At 36.4% G+C, this 19730-nt stretch overlaps 2 protein-coding genes across 4 annotated transcripts in view; one reads left to right on the forward strand and one right to left on the reverse strand.

The window, feature by feature from the left end:
• LOC138315115 (uncharacterized) overlaps positions 1–15534 on the reverse strand; it is a 33545-nt gene extending 18011 nt beyond the window's left edge. The window contains exon 1 of one of the 2 annotated variants that reach the window (XM_069255872.1): positions 15415–15534. The gene's annotated coding sequence lies outside the window, so the exon portion shown is untranslated. Of the gene's footprint in view, positions 1–177; positions 588–15414 lie in introns of those variants that run through there. The other variant, XM_069255881.1, reaches the window with a different exon arrangement.
• The window catches only part of LOC138315104 (ATP-dependent translocase ABCB1-like), a 79823-nt gene that overhangs the window by 55946 nt on the left and 4147 nt on the right, over positions 1–19730 (forward strand). For both annotated transcript variants that reach the window (XM_069255851.1, XM_069255858.1), the window contains exon 24: positions 19426–19582. In XM_069255851.1, the coding sequence (XP_069111952.1) occupies positions 19426–19582 (157 nt within the window). The remainder of the gene's footprint in view (positions 1–19425; positions 19583–19730) is intronic.

The following is a 19730-nucleotide window of genomic DNA, read 5'->3' on the forward strand; positions in this document are numbered from 1 at the left end:
ATTATACAAATACACCATGGGTGTAGCAGGAATAATAGATATACAGGTATTTTCATAACGCAAATTAAAATGTTTAAAATAATATGCCATCTTTACTATATCTCTGATATCATATAATCAATATTCATTTCACAAGCCAAAAATATATCACTAATATTATTTCAACACAACACTTACCCTTAGCTGTGGCCATAAAATTCCATAGAAAATCACTTGAGAAAATTCACATCAAAGACTGCCCCATCAGAACACAACAGTTCAGTATTCAGAATATTTATAGTAACTTTATACCACATTTCAACACCGACTCCCAGAGTTTGGTAACTCAGGAGACCCCTGGTATTGTTAGCAGATTTCCCCCCAGTAAATCCCTGCTGTACTCAAACTGTACACCTCAAATAACACTTCCATATGTTTCAGCCCGACCTGTGTGTAGATATTTAAAGTCTGCCTGATGGTCATATCCCTATAGGTCTACACTGATTTACATGTGTTTGATCAATTCCTTTTCCATCACGAACATTCAATGTAATTACTTATTGTAAATACAGCCTGTATACACGTAGATTTTTTTATGGGTGTATATATACATCAGTACTGATTGAGCTGTTGTAGTATAGGTTAATGTGTATTGGTCGGTAAAATAGCTTTAACTGTCGTCTAGTCATTCCCCATAATGTACACTTATATTTCTAGATCTGTTAAAGTGGAATTGTTCAAGCAAACTTAAATGTTTGTATTACACACACCATTTTTTTTTGTTGAGTGGTAGAAATCCTTGGAACAGAATTAAATGGCCAATAGACATGTTTAAGTGTAGAATTAAATAATTATGTGAAATGATTGAACAACCTGGATGTTTTAACGCGATACAATCAGCACTGGATACTAAAAATATCTTCGTTATGGGCTGCCTCAATTTACCTGTGTATGGTACCTCAAACTATATGTACACATTATATTACTGACTAAGGGGATATATATATGCTACATTACATCTGATGATCACTGCCTAACAAATATATAATTTTATAAGATGGATTTGACCACAACAGCACAGACCAATGGATTCTCCTTATCATTTATAAGAAATTCAAAAATGCCCTTAGTAAGGAGTATGTAAACAAGAGGCCCAGAGGGCCTGTATCGCTCACCTGGTTTGTAATGCCAAGTAATATTCTGGATACAGGTTCATTGTTTATTTTCTGAAGAAATTTGAATATTTACCTCTAATTCCCCTATTGGGCCCCACCATTCCTGCCCCCTGGGGGTCAGAGCCAAAATTTATACAAGCTCTGTTCCCCTTCCCCCAAGGATGTTTGTGGCCAAATTTGGTTATAATCCATGCAGAACTCTATGACTAGTAGCGATTTATAGGATTTACCTTTATTTCCCCTATTGGGCCCCGCCCCTCCTGCCCCTGGGGGGTCAGAGCCAAAATTTATACAAGTTCTGTTCCCCTTCTCCCAAGGATGTTTGTGACCAAATTTGGTCACAATCCATGCAGAACTCTAGGACAAGTAGCGATTTATAGGATTTACCTTTATTTCCCCTATTGGGCCCCGCCCCTCCTGCCCCCAGGGGGTCAGAGCCAAAATTTATACAAGTTCTGTTCCCCTTCTCCTAAGGATGTTTGTGGCCAAATTTGGTCACAATCCATGCAGAACTCTAGGACAAGTAGCGATTTATAGGATTTACCTTTATTTCCCCTATTGGGCCCCGCCCCTCCTGCCCCCGGGGGCTCAGAGCCAAAATTTATACAAGTTCTGTTTCCCTTCCCCAAGGATGCTTGTGGCCAAATTTGGTTACAATCCATGCAGAACTCTATGACTAGTAGCGATTTATAGGATTTACCTTTATTTCCCCTATTGGGCCCCGCCCCTCCTGCCCCCGGGGGGTCAGAGCCAAATTTTATACAAGTTCTGTTCCCCTTCCCCAAAGGATGTTTGTGGCCAAATTTGGTTACAATCCATGAAGAACTCTATGACTAGTAGCGATTTATAGGATTTACCTTTATTTCCTATATTGGGCCCCGCCCCTCCTGCCCCCAGGGGGTCAGAGCCAAAATTTTATACAAGTTCTGTTCCCCTTCTCCTAAGGATGTTTGTGGCCAAATTTGGTTACAATCCATGCAGAACTCTAGGACAAGTAGCGATTTATAGGATTTACCTTTATTTCCCCTATTGGGCCCCGCCCCTCCTGCCCCTGGGGGCTCAGAGCCAAAATTTATACAAGTTCTGTTCCCCTTCCCCCAAGGATGTTTGTGGCCAAATTTGGTTACAATCCATGCAGAACTCTATGACTAGTAGCGATTTATAGGATTTACCTTTATTTCCCCTATTGGGCCCCGCCCCTCCTGCCCCCAGGGGCTCAGAGCCAAAATTTATACAAGTTCTGTTCCCCTTCCCCCAAGGATGTTTGTGGCCAAATTTGGTCACAATCCATGCAGAACTCTATGACTAGTAGCGATTTAAAGGAAATGTTGACGGACAGACAGATGGACGGACGGACGGACGGACGACGGACGACGGACGCCGCGCCATGGCATAAGCTCACCGGCCCTTCGGGCCAGGTGAGCTAAAAAAATGAGTTCATGAAAATTTGTTACTTAAAAATATTGCAGCCCCATTGATACTCTAACTTCTGGAGCTGATCGATGTGTCCCAATGTAGAATTTTAATTAATCTATTGTAATACACAAACTTTACACTGTAGTGTATTGAATATTAGATTTAAGTAGAATATTTTTATATTGATAGCTGATCTTGACTTTTCTATGACAGCTGACCACAAGAATAATATTTGTGGTACTTGACCAGTTATTGTTGTCGGTTAATTTCCAGACAGGTTTGTATTTAATCTAGACAAGGCCATAAAAGATCTATACATTTGGAGTCTGTTTGAACAACAAATGAGAAAGTGTACCTGACACAGTCTCGATAAGAGGTTGTTATTTACTTTAAAGAGAGTTTATTAGACATGGTTTTATTGTTTGTTTACTGATGTTTTGTCATATAAAGTTTACAACAGGATTGTCTCCCCTGTATATTAGACATGGTTTTATTAGCTCACCTGGCCCGAAGGGCCGGTGAGCTTATGTCATGGCGCGGCGTCCGTCGTCCGTCCGTCCGTCCGTCCGTCTGTCTGTCCGTCAACATTTCCTTTAAATCGCTACTAGTCATAGAGTTCTGCATGGATTGTAACCAAATTTGGCCACAAACATCCTTGGGGGAGGGGGAACAGAACTTGTATAAATTTTAGCTCTGACCCCCCGGGGGCAGGAGGGGCGGGGCCCAATATGGGAAATAGAGGTAAATCCTATAAATCGCTACTTGTCCTAGAGTTCTGCATGGATTGTAACCAAATTTGGCCACAAACATCCTTAGGGGAAGGGGAACAGAACTTGTATAAATTTTGGCTCTGGTCTGTCGGGGGCAGGAGGGGCGGGGCGCAATAGGGGAAATAGAGGTAAATCCTTTAAATCGCTACTAGTCATAGAGTTCTGAATGGAATGTAACCAAATTTGGCCACAAACATCCTTGGGAGAGGGGGAACAGACCTTGTATAAATTTTGGCTCTGACCCCCTGGGGGCAGGAGGGGCAGGGCCCAATAGGGGAAATAGAGGTAAATCCTTTAAATCTCTACTTGTCCTAGAGGTCTACATGAATTGTAACCAAATTTGGCCACAAACATCCTTGGGGGAAGGGGAACAGAACTTGTATAAATTTTGGCTCTGATCCCCCAGGGGCAGGAGGGGCGGGGCCCAATAGGGGAAATAGAGGTTAATCCTTTAAATCACTACTTGTCATAGAGTTCTGAATGGAATGTAACCAAATTTGGCCACAAACATCCTTTGGGGAAGGGGAACAGAACTTGTATAAATTTTGGCTCTGATCCCCCGGGGGTAGGAGAGGCGGGGCCCAATAGGGGTAATAGAGGTAAATCCTTTAAATCGCTACTAGTCATAGAGTTCTGAATGGAATGTAACCAAATTTGGCCACAGACATCCTTTGGGGAAGGGGAACAGAACTTGTATAAATTTTGGCTCTGACCCCCCAGGGGCAGGAGGGGCGGGGCCCAATAGGGGAAATATAGGTAAATCCTATCAATCACTTCTTGTCCTAGAGTTTTGTTTGGATTGTGACCAAATTTGGCCATAAACATCCTTGGAAGAAGAGGAACAGAACTTGTATAAATTTTGGTTCTGACCCCCTGGGGGCAGGAGGGGTGGGGCCCAATAGGGGATTTAGAGGTTAATATTAAAATTCCTTCAGAAAAGAAACAATGAACCTGTATTCAGAACATTACTTGGCATTACAAACCAGGTGAGCGATACAGGCCCTCTGGGCCTCTTGTTGTTTGTTTACTGATGTTTTCTCATCTACAGTTTACAACAGGATTGTCTCCCCTGTATATTAGACATGGTTTTATTGTTTGTTTACTGATGTTTTGTCATCTACAGTTTACAACAGGATTGTCTCCCCTGTATATTAGACATGGTTTTATTGTTTGTTTACTGATGTGTTCTCATATAAAGTTTATAACAGGATTGTCTCCCCTGTATATTAGACTTGGTTTTATTGTTTGTTTACTGATGTTTTCTCATCTACAGTTTACAACAGGATTGTCTCCCCTGTATATTAGACATGGTTTTATTGTTTGTTTACTGATGTTTTCTCATCTAAAGTTTACAACAGGATTGTCTCCCCTGTATATTAGACATGGTTTTATTGTTTGTTTACTGATGTTTTGTCATATAAAGTTTACAACAGGATTGTCTCCCCTGTATATTAGACATGGTTTTATTGTTTGTTTACTGATGTTTTGTCATATAAAGTTTACAACAGGATTGTCTCCCCTGTATATTAGACATGGTTTTATTGTTTGTTTACTGATGTTTTGTCATCTAAAGTTTACAACAGGATTGTCTCCCCTGTATATTAGACATGGTTTTATTGTTTGTTTACTGATGTTTTGTCATATAAAGTTTACAACAGGATTGTCTCCCCTGTATATTAGACATGGTTTTATTGTTTGTTTACTGATGTTTTGTCATCTACAGTTTACAACAGGATTGTCTCCCCTGTATATTAGACATGGTTTTATTGTTTGTTTACTGATGTTTTGTCATCTACAGTTTACAACAGGATTGTCTCCCCTGTATATTAGACATGGTTTTATTGTTTGTTTACTGATGTTTTGTCATCTACAGTTTACAACAGGATTGTCTCCCCTGTATATTAGACATGGTTTTATTGTTTGTTTACTGATGTGTTCTCATATAAAGTTTATAACAGGATTGTCTCCCCTGTATATTAGACATGGTTTTATTGTTTGTTTACTGATGTTTTCTCATCTACAGTTTACAACAGGATTGTCTCCCCTGTATATTAGACATGGTTTTATTGTTTGTTTACTGATGTTTTGTCATCTACAGTTTACAACAGGATTGTCTCCCCTGTATATTAGACATGGTTTTATTGTTTGCATGCTTACCGATGTTTTTCATCTTTATTCTTAATTTTCCAACAGGATTGTCTCCCCTGGCAACAGAGAAAATTGCTCTCTGAGTCTTAATTTAAACTTTTATCATTTCATCATATGTAACAGTGCTATTAAGTCTGATTAACATCTCTTCATCCACATATCAACCATATAGGTCTCAGATTATGCCATATGAAATAACCTCGAGATGGTTTTTTTTTTTTTTTTTTTTTTTTTTTTGCAAGTAAAAAGTTAATATTATAGACATAATGTTCTGTTAATTGCTCATTTTGGCAAGGTTTTCCCGTTCTTCCAATTCTTTAATTACTTTAACAACTCAATAATAATTCAGCTAATTTAATATTCACCTGCTATGAAACTCTAAGCATTGGGAAAGTCCTTTATGAGTTATTGAAGCATAAACATATTGGTATTTATCTATATTAACGCATTAGATTTTAATGACATATGTCTAAATCTGTAACCATTTAAAATTAACATCCATAATTATGTACCTGTATACACAGAGTCTTAACATGCATGTATTACATAAGATTTACTCATTTAATCTAAATAAGCCATCGGAAATTAAAACTTTACATTATGCCCAATGCTTGAGTTAAATACTATAATGATTTCTATAGAAACATGTGGTAATAAACATTCAACATCATTATGAATTGACATCAATATACTAATTTAACATTTTCTGTGTTTACCTTATAGTCATTGTTTTCTTGATTTAATAAGGTCCCGCTTTGCAACCAATATGTTACAATTCAAATATAAACGATGAATATTTCAGTATATTTTGAGGTCCAAAGTTATCTCTCCTGATGGAGCCAAAGACTTGTACTAATTCCTTAGACATGTTCAGTATCTACCAGAAGGAACTTTTTTTTTATTCAATATATGCATGTGGAACCAGAGAACTTATCACACAGGTCTTTCCTCCACAACAACAATATATATATAATGTATACAGACATTAGATATACAATTATATAAACCTGACTCCTCTGATAAAATACAGCCCCCATACAGACTTTTGATAGATATCATTGTGGCTCCAATACTGCCACCCTTTGTGTTCCGGAGCACAACTAATTTGATATGTGTTGTATATAGTATTATATATATACACCATCAGTTTAGATAGACAGGTCTACAAAATAATATAACCAAATTTAAAATATTCTGCAATATCTAAGTTTGGTAAAGTTATACAGTACATTTTTTTTGTATATGCAGGGAAATTATATATGAAGTTATCATTATATTATATATAATTACTTGCATTTGTAACTATCAAATATTTCAATTATAAATATATTTGCATATACAGTAAGTCAGAATGCCTAGACATATATCATGACAGAAAATATTTTAGGAATTTAACAGCAACTACAAATGTTGTCACCTAGCTAGTAGAAAGAGGAAAATGTTTGCTGATTTTTGCTTAAAGATGCTCCACCGCTGACAAATGGTATTTTTTCGCTATCCAAAACAGGAGCAGACTATTTAATATTTTTCTTCAGTCACAAAAGTTACTTACTTTACACCATTACCACCATTGAAAAGTTTGAGCTTCTAATTTTACTTCAAGTTAAAAATATGAAAAATAATTAATTGCATTCCGAAAAAAATTCCGTGACACTATATCCTATATGGAATGAAGTACTGATTGCACATGCACTAAAGGCGAAATGAATTATTTTATATTATTTTTTGTGTTAATTAGGCATATATATACATGATTTAACACCAATTATTGTTCAAATGATGAATATCATTTATACTCTGTCAGTGGTGGAGCATCTTTAAGTGATTAATGCATGCAATTCAAAATGTTTATCATAAAGAATATTTTATGTGAATGAATTTAATCACAAATTCATCACTTATTAATTATAGGTTAATTGAAAATGTTACATTAATGTGCAATAAACAGTTTTTCCAATTGTCATGTTCCAAACAACGATTTCAGTAAAAATCTACAGTAATCAAACAGCATCGTTTATTAGAGTAAAAATGGAATAAAGGTGGCATCATTGGAATGGAATTATTGTGCGCATGTTTTCTGGCTATAGTCTGAGAATGGCCAGAGACAATAGTGAGGATGATTCATGAGGGTGGAGACGAAACCTGGATCCTATTTATTATCATGTTGGTCCTGATCAAATGAAACAACATCACAATGTAGATTTAATTACTCACAGCTATATAGGTATACAAATAATCTGTCTACTCACCAGTGTAATACTAACAACAGACATTGTGGATGTTTATTGGGCAGATAGATAATGAATCACAATAATAATAAATCAGATAAAAACACAAGAATCTTTTATTATAGAATACTGGTTATATTTCTATTTTCTTTGATAAATATCCTAATACCCAGCTTTATGTAGGAACTTCCTTCATTGGGTTACCAATTATGAAGCATACACTTATCATATTCCCAGCTGTAAGAAGGATTGTCCTTAATTGGGTTACCAATTATTAAGCATACACTTACCACATACCCAGCTGAATTTAGGACTTTCATTAATTACTCAACATATATTCCTATACTTTTAACAAGTAGGCCAACCATCATCTTAATTTTACAACAATTAGTACCTGCAATAATTAATACATACATGTAACTGTACATATGGATATCAAGAAAAATTACAAGCCCATAAGAAAATGAGAAGATGTTAATCCTTCTGGAACACCTGGTCTGATAAATTCATGTCAGTACTGTTCGACAGCATGCAGTAACCTAGCTGCATGGCTACGCTAACTGTTCATATATATGTATTAAAATTTTCAAGTCAGCCACTTATTCATGACGGTTGATTTTGAAAAAGTCCTTTAAATAGAGAAGTTACTATCAAGAGTAGCCGTGTGATTAGGTCTATAGTTATCCTTTTTGTATAATTGCTAGTCGATCAATACCTTGAAACATTTCTAGCTCAGTTTACTGTCTACTTTAGCATGTCTGGAGTTAAAAGCCTATATTGGACCAAACTCCATATGGTAATGACAAATATGCATGCATCATAAACAGAGAACAGCTCAGTAAAACAAGAGGCCCAAGGGGCTTCACGGTAATGATTGAACATAGGCACATATAACTGACTTCAGGCAGATGGTAAGTATTTTGAAGGACAGAAATTGTTAAAATGATTAATTAATTAATAGTTTTGGAGCAAAAAAGGCAAGTGACATTGGTCTTGGAACACTTGGCCACCTTATAAGGAATATACAAAACTAAAACAGTCGAATTTGTATTTCAACCCCGACCATTAGCAGATTATAAAACCCTGTATTTGTTAGCTTTCAGAGTAAAGTTGACAAACTATATGTCTTCATATCTTAGTTGCTTTTTAAACTGTTTTTACTGTAAACTGTCATGCCTGGGTAAAGAGATTCCTCTGTAGTAATTTCTTAGACCAATAAAAATAAGGAAACATGCCAATTATATTAAAATGTCAGACCTTATCATTAAACATCACTGACCTGTTATGAAATTTTAATTTAATTACTTAGATACCATCTTACATCATAACATTGTATCAAGATAACCTTAAATAAAATATCAAGTCTCAATTAGTTTAGCATATCAAATTATTGAAAACTTCTTTGGAGTTTTACATTCCTACATTGAAGAGGAACAACAACATTGACCTTTGATTTAGAAAACCTTGTGTACATGAACATGGCATGTATAAAGTGCATCAAGCAGAATCCAAATCAGATTATACAACCTGGCTAGTTATATTGTACATTTATAGTAACTTTCATCAAAGGAACTGCCTAAATGTGAGGTAGGTTTGTTTTTTTTAAATAAACAACAAAAATTTGATAATGGTTTTAGGTAATTCCTCCACATAAAGTTTGACAATTTGATCCTCGTGTGGTTTGCATTTCTTTCCAAGCTGAAAAACTATCCCAATCCTCTTGTTTAGCAATCGACTTATGTCACTAGCTAGGTGATAAACACAATGGACAGTCCACATATATAGGATTCGGATCTCAAATATATGTTGCACATTTTACATCTTACATAATAATATAAAGAAAACAAAAGGCCCAATTGGCCTTAACGGTCATCTAACTATTGGCAGTCAGCACAATACAAGTCATATCAGGTCCCTAGGATTTTAGCCTATTTGACCACTGTGACCTTAAATGAAGGTCAAGGTCATTCATTTGAACAAACTTGGTAGGTCTTCATCCCAGCAGGTCACCGACCCAATGTCAGGGCTCTAGGCCTCTAAGTTATTCACAAGAAGACGTTTGAAGATTTTAGCCTATTTGACTGCAGAATGCAACAATCCTAATATGAGTACCCTGGGCCTTCTGGTTCTTGAGAAGAAGTCCCAGCATGTCATATGCCAAATATTAGGTCTCTTGGCCTCTTTGTTATTCACAAGAATTGTTTAAAGATTTTAGACTATTTGACCCCCGTGACCTTAAATGAAGGTCAAGGTCATTCATTTGAACAAACTTGGTAGCCCTTCATCCCAGAATTCTGCAGGCCCAATATGAGTACCCTGAGCTTTCTGGCATGCTTTGTGTCAGATAACCTAAAATGGGGAGTTAGAGAGTTATCAGTGAAATTCTGGGCCCCTTCTCTCTTAATTATTTACAAAAAATATGACATCCATGGCGTTAAACAAACCAATACAGCATAAATGGAACAACTGGACCGAAACGGTAAATACATTTTCTATAAAGTAAAATAAATTCTAACATGACTCCGAGAGCAGAGGGCTTTAACCTTGTAAGACTGTAGTATTTTGTATCAAGAGTAAGTTTGCAGTCCCTGTGTCCTCATTCGAAGTATATAAGACTGTAGCATTTTGTGTCAAAACAAAACAGAAATAATCAGATTCTTTAGAAGATCTAACATTACAATATTCATTAAAAAAAAATGTTTAAGATGAACGTCCTGAATTGCATTTAGGCTTCATCTTTAAGTTCTCTGTTCACCAAAATATGCAGATCTAGTAGAGTGGTAATCAATACTGAAACAATCACAGTATAAGATTCTGACTAACACATGAGATAAATATCTGCTGAACAGAACAAAATCACACAGCGTTTTAGCATTATCAGAAAAGGCGTTCCGGCAGTAGCATGTAGAAGGACCACATATTACACAATGTACATGTTGGAGGGAAAGGTTAACGACTGTATGCAGAATCATGCCGTCCATATTCCACCTTGTCCTCGCGATCAATACCACAGGTCTGTCATGAGCTTCCAGACTTCCAATGCAGGCTCTCTTGTGTACTTTATACAAGATGTAAACTTTACAGTTTAAATGAAACACCATTTCAGAATTTATTTTTTACACTTTTCTCCATTAGAAAATCCTCTATGGTAATTAAAAAGCAATGTACTATTCAGAAAGAAAATGAACTGTAATTAGCCCAATATACATATGCAATAGTATATTTAACAAAAATTAACATTTTATGGGAAATAAATTTTTGATGGTTGCTATCTAATTGCCTCATTTTGTAGAACAGCCAAAGCGGACCAAAAAAATACACTGTTAGTGTATAGAATTTGAGCCTATACCCTCTGAACATTCAAACATTACAGAGCCCATACCCTCTGAACATTCGAACATCATAGAGCCCATACCCTCTGAACATTCAAACATCATGGAGCCCATACTCCCTGAATATTTGTATATCATGGTGCCAAATTCACCCTCTGTACATTCAAACATCATGGAGCCCATATATACCCTACAAACATTCAAACATCGGGAGCCCTTACCCTCCAAACATACAAACATCATGGAGCCCATAGGCATATCCTACGAATATTCAATCATCATGGAGCCCATATCCTGTGAATATTCAAACATCATGGAGCCCATACCCTTCGAACATTCAAACGTCATGGAGCCCATATCCTCTGAATATTCAAACATCATGGAGCCTATATCCTCTGAATATTCAAACATCATGGAGCCCTGCATACCCTCTTAACATTCGATCTTCATAGAGCCCAATTTACCCTACGAACATTTGTACATCATGGAGCTATACCTGCAGTGATCATGATCTGACAACCCCAGTCCAGAACTGCTACTGTTGTTTAGTTCTCTACGACCAAGACCAACCTCACCACATCTTTTAATACCTTGATTATTGACAGGTATGCTCACTGTTCCTTACCACCTGGTCCTGGTGGTCTTTTGGTTTTGGTCTTTTAAATCAAATCTTTCCTCTTTAATTATGTAACCACAATATTTAATGTTCTATTTGTACTCTTTGTATTCTTTACTTATATATATAGCTTTTTCTGATATAAAATTCAGTAATTTTTGCTAGCAGCAATGCATCCTTCCCATACTTAGAACAAAACAAACCCCACTTTTCACCTCAAATAGTCAGGAACCCCATCAAAGACATAACACTCATGACCATCAGTAGTGTAAAGTACCTTCACAAAACATTTCCCATAACACTTCACAAACTCTTGTTAGCATACCCCTTATACCACAACTTATACATGTATGACACTTCAGTTTCACTTCATGTCAAAGCCTCGTTAGCATACATGTACCATTTCTTCAACCATTCCCAGCTAAAATCATAACTCAGTACTGGTATCATTTGATAACAAAATTAATCTCTGTCTGCAAGTACAGGTATATCTCCTCAGATGTTATATCAGAATTGAAACAAATTGTGTCGATATTGGACAAGATAGTGTTTGTTTATCAGTATATGTGTATTTTATAATGAATAAACAACCTGCAGTAAGTGTACTTAATTATACCATAACAAAATAAGAAAAACTTTCCATGCAACTAACCTGAAGTGTTCTGAAGGAGAGGATGTCTATGGATTACCTCTAGTAATACTCCATTCCTCCTTACAAAGAATCCCTCCAGGGATTATAACCTGGCAGTATCCTAAGTTACCTCCCCCTCCTCTGTAACATGACCTAACATAATATATACTGCTACACTGCTGACTTGGCCCTCCATGCCCTGTTCCCCAACAGCTGTGTGTTTTGATTCCGATCTTATATTATTATTATTCCTCTTGGGTGAGTGTTCCGCCTAAACCCTTATAGCTTATACCCATAAAGTTACAGACTGGCCACGAGACCTTCAGTTATATTATTGCTAACATTTTCCCAGCAGACTTTTAATACAAGATTATCTTCCTCTAACTTGAAACGTAGGAAAATCAGACATGTCACAGATACAATAACTATCAAGCCAAACTTCAGTGATGTTAAATATTCTAGAGACTGTCTTCCATATACTGCAAATATGGAATCATCAGTAGAGATATTCTAGATTTCTGCCCTTGTGGGTATGAGTAATGTACATGTACTATCAAATTTTGTGAGCAGAGCATTATATTTTTCAGTGAAAACTGTCATTTTCATCCATGCAATATTGACATCACTGCATGAACCTATACGATAATATTACCAGCAAGGACAAAGAATTCTGCAATCAAAATATGCAATGATGGAATAGTTAGAATCAATACACTATTAATGCGATATTAACTGTCAAACATGTTCAAGTCACTTGGCATCTGGCATTTACTTTTACTGAAATCTTCATTGCATTGCAAACTCGATCGAGGTCACAGTGGCAGGGATATGTTTAGGCGATCGCGATATAACCAGATATATGAGTGAATGACTTAATTATAGTATACAGTACCAAACATTAATTGTTCATATAGGGCGCAGGTTAAATTTTTTTGTCAAATCTATTCCTTGACATATTGTTACTGCAGTGCTCCTTACTTGTGAGTTCCCCCACAACACAAAAGCAGCTATAAATCTAGCAGCACATACTAAATATTTAGTGGAGTATTGGAGGTTATTGATTTCCCAGACAAAATTTATCTACCCCAACACCTCTGTAGGAGACGTTCACCAAAAGTACGAGTAGTGATGGGAATCGGTTTCATTTCCATAATTGATCATTGGAATGTCAAAATCGATCGATTATCGATTATAATTTGTTTCCGAATTCAAGAAATAATTGCTCAATTTATTGGAATTACACACTATTCCGAGATTATTTTATGTTTATAAACTGGAGTGAAATAACCATGAATATCACTTGAATCACAAGGTAATATAATAGTGTGGTAATTAGGAAAGTCTTTCCACTGCGACAGACTAATACATCATGATTGATACTGTATGGGATATGGGAACAATGTCTGTACGGTAATAAAAATTGGCTTAATATTCAGTTGAATTATGACAAACAAAAGTTTCGTTACACAAATCTAAAGATTTTGGACAAATTTTTTAAAAAAAATCCTGATTAATTGGTTTTACAATTTCTTAATTGGTGATCGGTTTTGAAATTTTTTTTAAACCTTAATTTTCGATTTGTTTCGATCCTCCGCCTATCACTAGGTGTAAGATCAATTTACACAAGGGTTGATTGAAATCCACATACTCAAAAGTACAGATTACATGTAGGCTGAAAAATCAAGATTATTCTTAGACAAGGTACAAATTCATCATTAACTGCAATCATCAAACGTTCTGTCATATGATGAAATAATAAATTGTGAGTTTGAAATGGATCGATGACAGCTGATCATGACCAGGTAGCTCCAGCCATCTATAGATATAGGATCTTGAAAGAGTGTGCATGTACTTCATGAGAGATTTTATGAAAGAAGTTTATTTGCATGCCTTAGTAAGCAAAAACTGAAACTTTGAGACTATAAGTTTCATGATTGGCCATTTCATTCAGCCGTCCTCGAAATCCTGACATCACTTTGTTTCTGTCATGACGTCGTAATGTTCATGTATTTATTACCTGGCACATGTACAGCCATTGACAATTGCTCCAGGTAAAATATATTACACAACAAAATCACTGACTATCAGGAAGATTATATGATAAATTTACACTGTGTGTAGCAGTCCCAGATTCCAACTCTGCAGGTCTGAAATACATACATGTATACACTTTCCTCTTGTTATAGACCTATATAGCCCCACGCACTTAGCTAAATTGTAGGTCTTCACTTAATTATAAATTACCATTCAATTTCTATGAATAAAGTACATGTAGCCGCATTTATATGAGATGTTTTAGCTGGTTTTGATTATAGTTATATATGTAGCTACATAATTATATACAAGTTGTATACAGAACTATAAACATGTAAAGGCGTGCAGTTCCCTCAAAAAGTTAAATTACGGCGGAAAGTGGTTGTTAATTATTATTTATTGAAATTAATTCACAAAAAAAATTGTTCTTGTATGTTGAATGTGTAGTCAATTATTATTATCATTATTAATTCTCAAGTTCTGACACTCAAAAGCCAGTAATTATATTTTAGGGATCTCTATAAGCACATGTAGTGTACAAACGTATATTATATATATATACATTGACCTACACTTGTATATATATTATATACAGTGTATGCATAATAATATACATTGTTTAAATAAGTTATAATTAAGGCATATTTTAAAGTTAATTATCCAGTCGTGATTTAGTTTGTAATCAAACTTAAACGACCTTACGGAGCATGCCAAGCCCTACTGCCCACATTGCAGTATCAAATGCAACCAGTTGAGGTAGGCGAGTTGTAGGACAGAGTGAACGTGTACTGGTCATTGTTATTCATGTTAGTTTTAGGCCTGGTGCTTCACCGTGCTTGTTACACGACTTTCGAATGACCGTCATACCATACAGTACCTTGCATGTATAATCAGTAAACATGACACATGCTGGATATGGAGTAACAATATTGATCAGTCACAAGTGTCGGCGTGAGCAATGTTTGACCGATTTCTGATTCAACGTTTTGTTTATATATTTAGCCGTTTTCCAGAATCAAGTCTTCAACAGCAAATAAATTTTTAAAGATACAAAAATTAAAGAAAAATACCGTCAGGAATCTTACCTTCAATCATTTTACTGCAAACAGCGAACCCATCTCCCGTTTGTTGCGTGCACATCTGTGTTTCGCTTGTGCAGAGGCAGGTCCCCCCTTTCTGCTGTTTAAATGTGACGAGAAATCTGATTGGTTGAAATAGTCACATGGGTGGATTAATTATAGTAACTTATTGGAGTTTGGGGAATCCCCTTTGTCACGTGGCTTTGCACAAGACACACGGGTGATAGCACCACACTACGCTACACTTATCAACACGTAGTCGAGCTTAGTGTATATATCGCCTGGGTTGCCGAGGATGATCTCAACAGAGATTTGGACAATATTATGTATATTATACTATCTATATCTATGGTTTTTTTTTATATAAATAAGGAATTATTATAAATTAAAAAATAATATAATAATCTAAGAAATAGAATGGCAATTATATTACAATGTACATACAATTTGTACATGTGTTACATAATGTACAAAATGTGATTCCTATGTTATCTGAAAAAAACAACCGTTGGTTATACATATATAGTACATTGTGTACATTATACAAATGTTTCTGATACAATATATATTTCGAAATGGCTTTTAATAAAAAAAAAAAGGAGGGGGGGGGGGGTGAGGGTGTAAAACGAGATTGATAATTCTATAGAAACGCATAAGATATAAGCTTACCTAATATTACAATTATCATCACCTTCTGAACAATTTGATTAAAATAAATTTCAGTGATGTCAATTTTCATAACGCGGTCGTCCAAGCGTTAGTTTATTATAACGGCACATGTAAGATAGCAATAACTGTAGAATGCAGGCTAGGTAAGATAGACGCACCAGTGTTGTAGAATGCAGGTTAAGTAAGATAGGCGCACCAGTGTTGTAGAATGCAGGTTAAGTAAGATAGACGCACCAGTGCTGTAGAATACAGGCTAGGTAAGATAGACGCACCAGTGCTGTAGAATACAGGCTAGGTAAGATAGACGCACCAGTGCTGTAGAATGCAGGCTAAGTAAGATAGACGCACCAGTGTTGAAGATGCCGGCTAAGTAAGATGGACGCACCAGTGCTATAGATGCAGGCTAAGTAAGATAGACGCACCAGTGCTGTAGAATGCAGGCTAGGTAAGATAGAGACACCAGTGTTGTAGAATGCAGGCTAGGTAAGATAGACGCACCAGTGCTATAGATGCAGGCTAAGTAAGATAGACGCACCAGTGCTGTAGAATGCAGACTATGTAAGATAGACGCACCAGTGCTGTAGAATGCAGGCTAGGTAAGATAGACGCACCAGTGCTGTAGATGCAGACTAAGTAAGGTTGACGCACCAGTGCTATAGATGCAGGCTAGGTAAGATATACGCACCAGTGCTGTAGATGCAGGCTAAGTAAGATAGACGCACCAGTGTTGTAGAAGACATGCTATGTAAGATAGACGCACCAGTGCTACATAATGCAGACTATGTAAGATAGACGCACCAGTGCTGTAGATGCAGGCTAGGTAAGATAGACGCACCAGTGTTGTAGAATGCAGGCTAGGTGAGATAGACACACCAGTGCTGTAGAATGCAGGCTAGGTAAGATAGACGCACCAGTGCTGTAGAATGCAGGCTAGGTAAGATAGACGCACCAGTGCTGTAGATGCAGGCTAAGTAAGATAGACGCACCAGTGCTGTAGAATGCAGACTATGTAAGATAGACGCATCAGTGCTGTAGAATGCAGGCTAGGTAAGATAGACGCAGCAGTGCTGTAGAATGCAGGCTAGGTAAGATAGACGCACCAGTGTTGTAAAATGCAGGCTAGGTGAGATAGACGCACCAGTGCTGTAGAATGCAGGCTAAGTAAAATAGACGCACCAGTGCTGTAGAATGCAGGCTAAGTAAGATAGACGCACCAGTGTTGTAGAATACAGACTAAGTAAGATAGACGCACCAGTGTTGTAGAATGCGAGTCTGACGATTTTCATGAACTTTAGATAGAAACGGATATTTATTTGACATTTATGATAAAATAATCGGTAGTTAAAGGTTTCCATCTTTATAACACCACACTATATCTCTGTTTTAACATTATATGATTCCATTAGAAACATTTGTACACAAGCCAAACTAGTTCTGGGTACTGTTATATCCTAAACATCCGTGATTGCAAAATATATGCCCCGTTACATCGATACAGTAGTTTTACTATCTTCGTACAAATGTCAAACAGCATAGATAAAGGGGAGATGTTTATTAATTATCTGCGTAAAATGTCGTAAAATACGCAAGCAGTTCGGTACATGTGTCTCGTCAAACAGTCCCCAGATGAGAAGTACAAAGCAATCGTAGCATACTCCAGCTGCTAATTGGCGCTTTCAGATATAAAAAGGGAGGGGGTCTGGAACTTAAATACAAGCACATTGTCCATAGTCTGTAATTTTCTGTACTACAAATCATGACCGAAATTTCCTTTTCTTTAATATGAATTTAATATTCTAGGCATTAAGATTATTCTCAATAAATAAGATAAACACATACAGATCAACGCGCATTATGATATATCATAGTTACTTCCCTTTGTTTCACTCCGCCAGTACTGACGGAGTGAAACGAAGGGAAGTTAATCCATCTTTTTATCTCACAGAACTGACGGAATGAAATGAAGGGAATTTACTAGGATAGAACAGAATGCGAATTAGTATATTGACAGCTGTCTATGGCACACACTATATAACATGGTCAAATTAAAGCTGAAAGCGAAGGGGAGTAACTCTTTAAAGCACGATTGTTTAGATTGGAAGACTAGACAGTGTTTATGTCTCGGTCAGATAGATCGTGGGAATGATATGGATAATTTAAAAGACACGCAAACGAATTAGTTTGGTTAGGGAGACCCAAGGATTTATTTCATATACGTCCTTGGGGAGACCACACACCCCGTCTGATGAAGTTAATTGGACAGACGTTCCAGGGGAAAGGATTAACTACGATCAGTGTAACTATCAGACGAAGTAATCAGTATGATGAATAGTACGGCTACAAACACTTGTCCTTTACTTAAAGATGCTCCACCGCCGACAGAGCATAAATGATATTCATCACTTGAACAATAATTGGTGTTTAATCGTGTATAAATTTGTCTAATTAACACAAAAAATATATAAAATTTTATTTTGCATTTGATGCATGCGCAATCAATACTTCATTCCATATAGAATATAGTGACACTGATTTTTTCGGGATGCAATTAATTATTTTTTTTTTGTAATTTTATCTTGAAGTAAAATTAGAAGCTCAAATTTTCCAATCGCGTTAATGGTGTAAAGTAAGTAACTTTAGTAACTGAAGAAAAATACTAAATCGTCTTCTCCTGTTTTTGATAGTGAAAAAAACCCATTTGTCAGCGGTGGATCATCTTTAATATGTGACTGTACATATTGATATATAAGAATAAAGAAGAACTTATTGTGATAGAACAAGGAGCCATTACAAATGTCCTTAAAAATCAGTTATTTGGATTGTGTTTGGTATCCCTCATAACCCCTGTGTAAGTTCATCTTCTTTTAGCATCATCTTAATTTTGACCTATCATTTTGTAATCATGACAACAGATCTTTTCGAAAATTTGACATGTTGTTCGTGTCCCTCATTGGCACTTTAAGTCCCTACAGAGCAATTTTCAACAAAATCTGAGACCGCAATCTACTGAAACCATCAAGTAGAACCTGGCTGTCATCTTGGAATTCTCATTCCGTAAAAAATGAGAAATATTTGTTTGGGGGTCCTAAAAAAATGATAATCTTCTTTTGTATTTATCAGCGATAGTTAAAGGAATTGAAATTGTGCAAAGGGCAACATCCATCTAATAGATTGAAAGTTGTGCTTTCGCCATAGCTTTTACTGTTTTTTTTCGCTATAAGTTTTACTGGCATATATTTGATATATTACTGCAGGTTAGTTTTCGCCATAGTTTTTACTGGAATATTTTATTAATTACATAGTGTTTTTTTCGCCATAACTTTTACTGGGATACTTTATATATTACAGGGTGTTTTTCGCCATAGCTTTTACTGGAATCACAATTGGCCAAGCATCCTCCTTCCTGCCAGAGTACTCAAAAGCCAAGCATGCCGCTGGCCTCATCTTTAAAGTGGTCGACACCATTCCTCAGATAGATATATACTCCAAACGGGGTGTTTATATGGCGAGTGTGATTATCAATCTTTTATCTATTTAATTGAATAATCTGATTGACAGACCGTACGAACGAAAAGGCGAATGAATAAGTCAGCGAGCGAACAAACGAACGGAGGAAGGATCGAACGAATGAGCGAGCGAGCGAGCGAGAACAC

Source organism: Argopecten irradians, chromosome 1 (assembly GCF_041381155.1).
Source record: "Argopecten irradians isolate NY chromosome 1, Ai_NY, whole genome shotgun sequence".
Classification (NCBI taxonomy): Eukaryota; Metazoa; Mollusca; class Bivalvia; order Pectinida; family Pectinidae; genus Argopecten; species Argopecten irradians.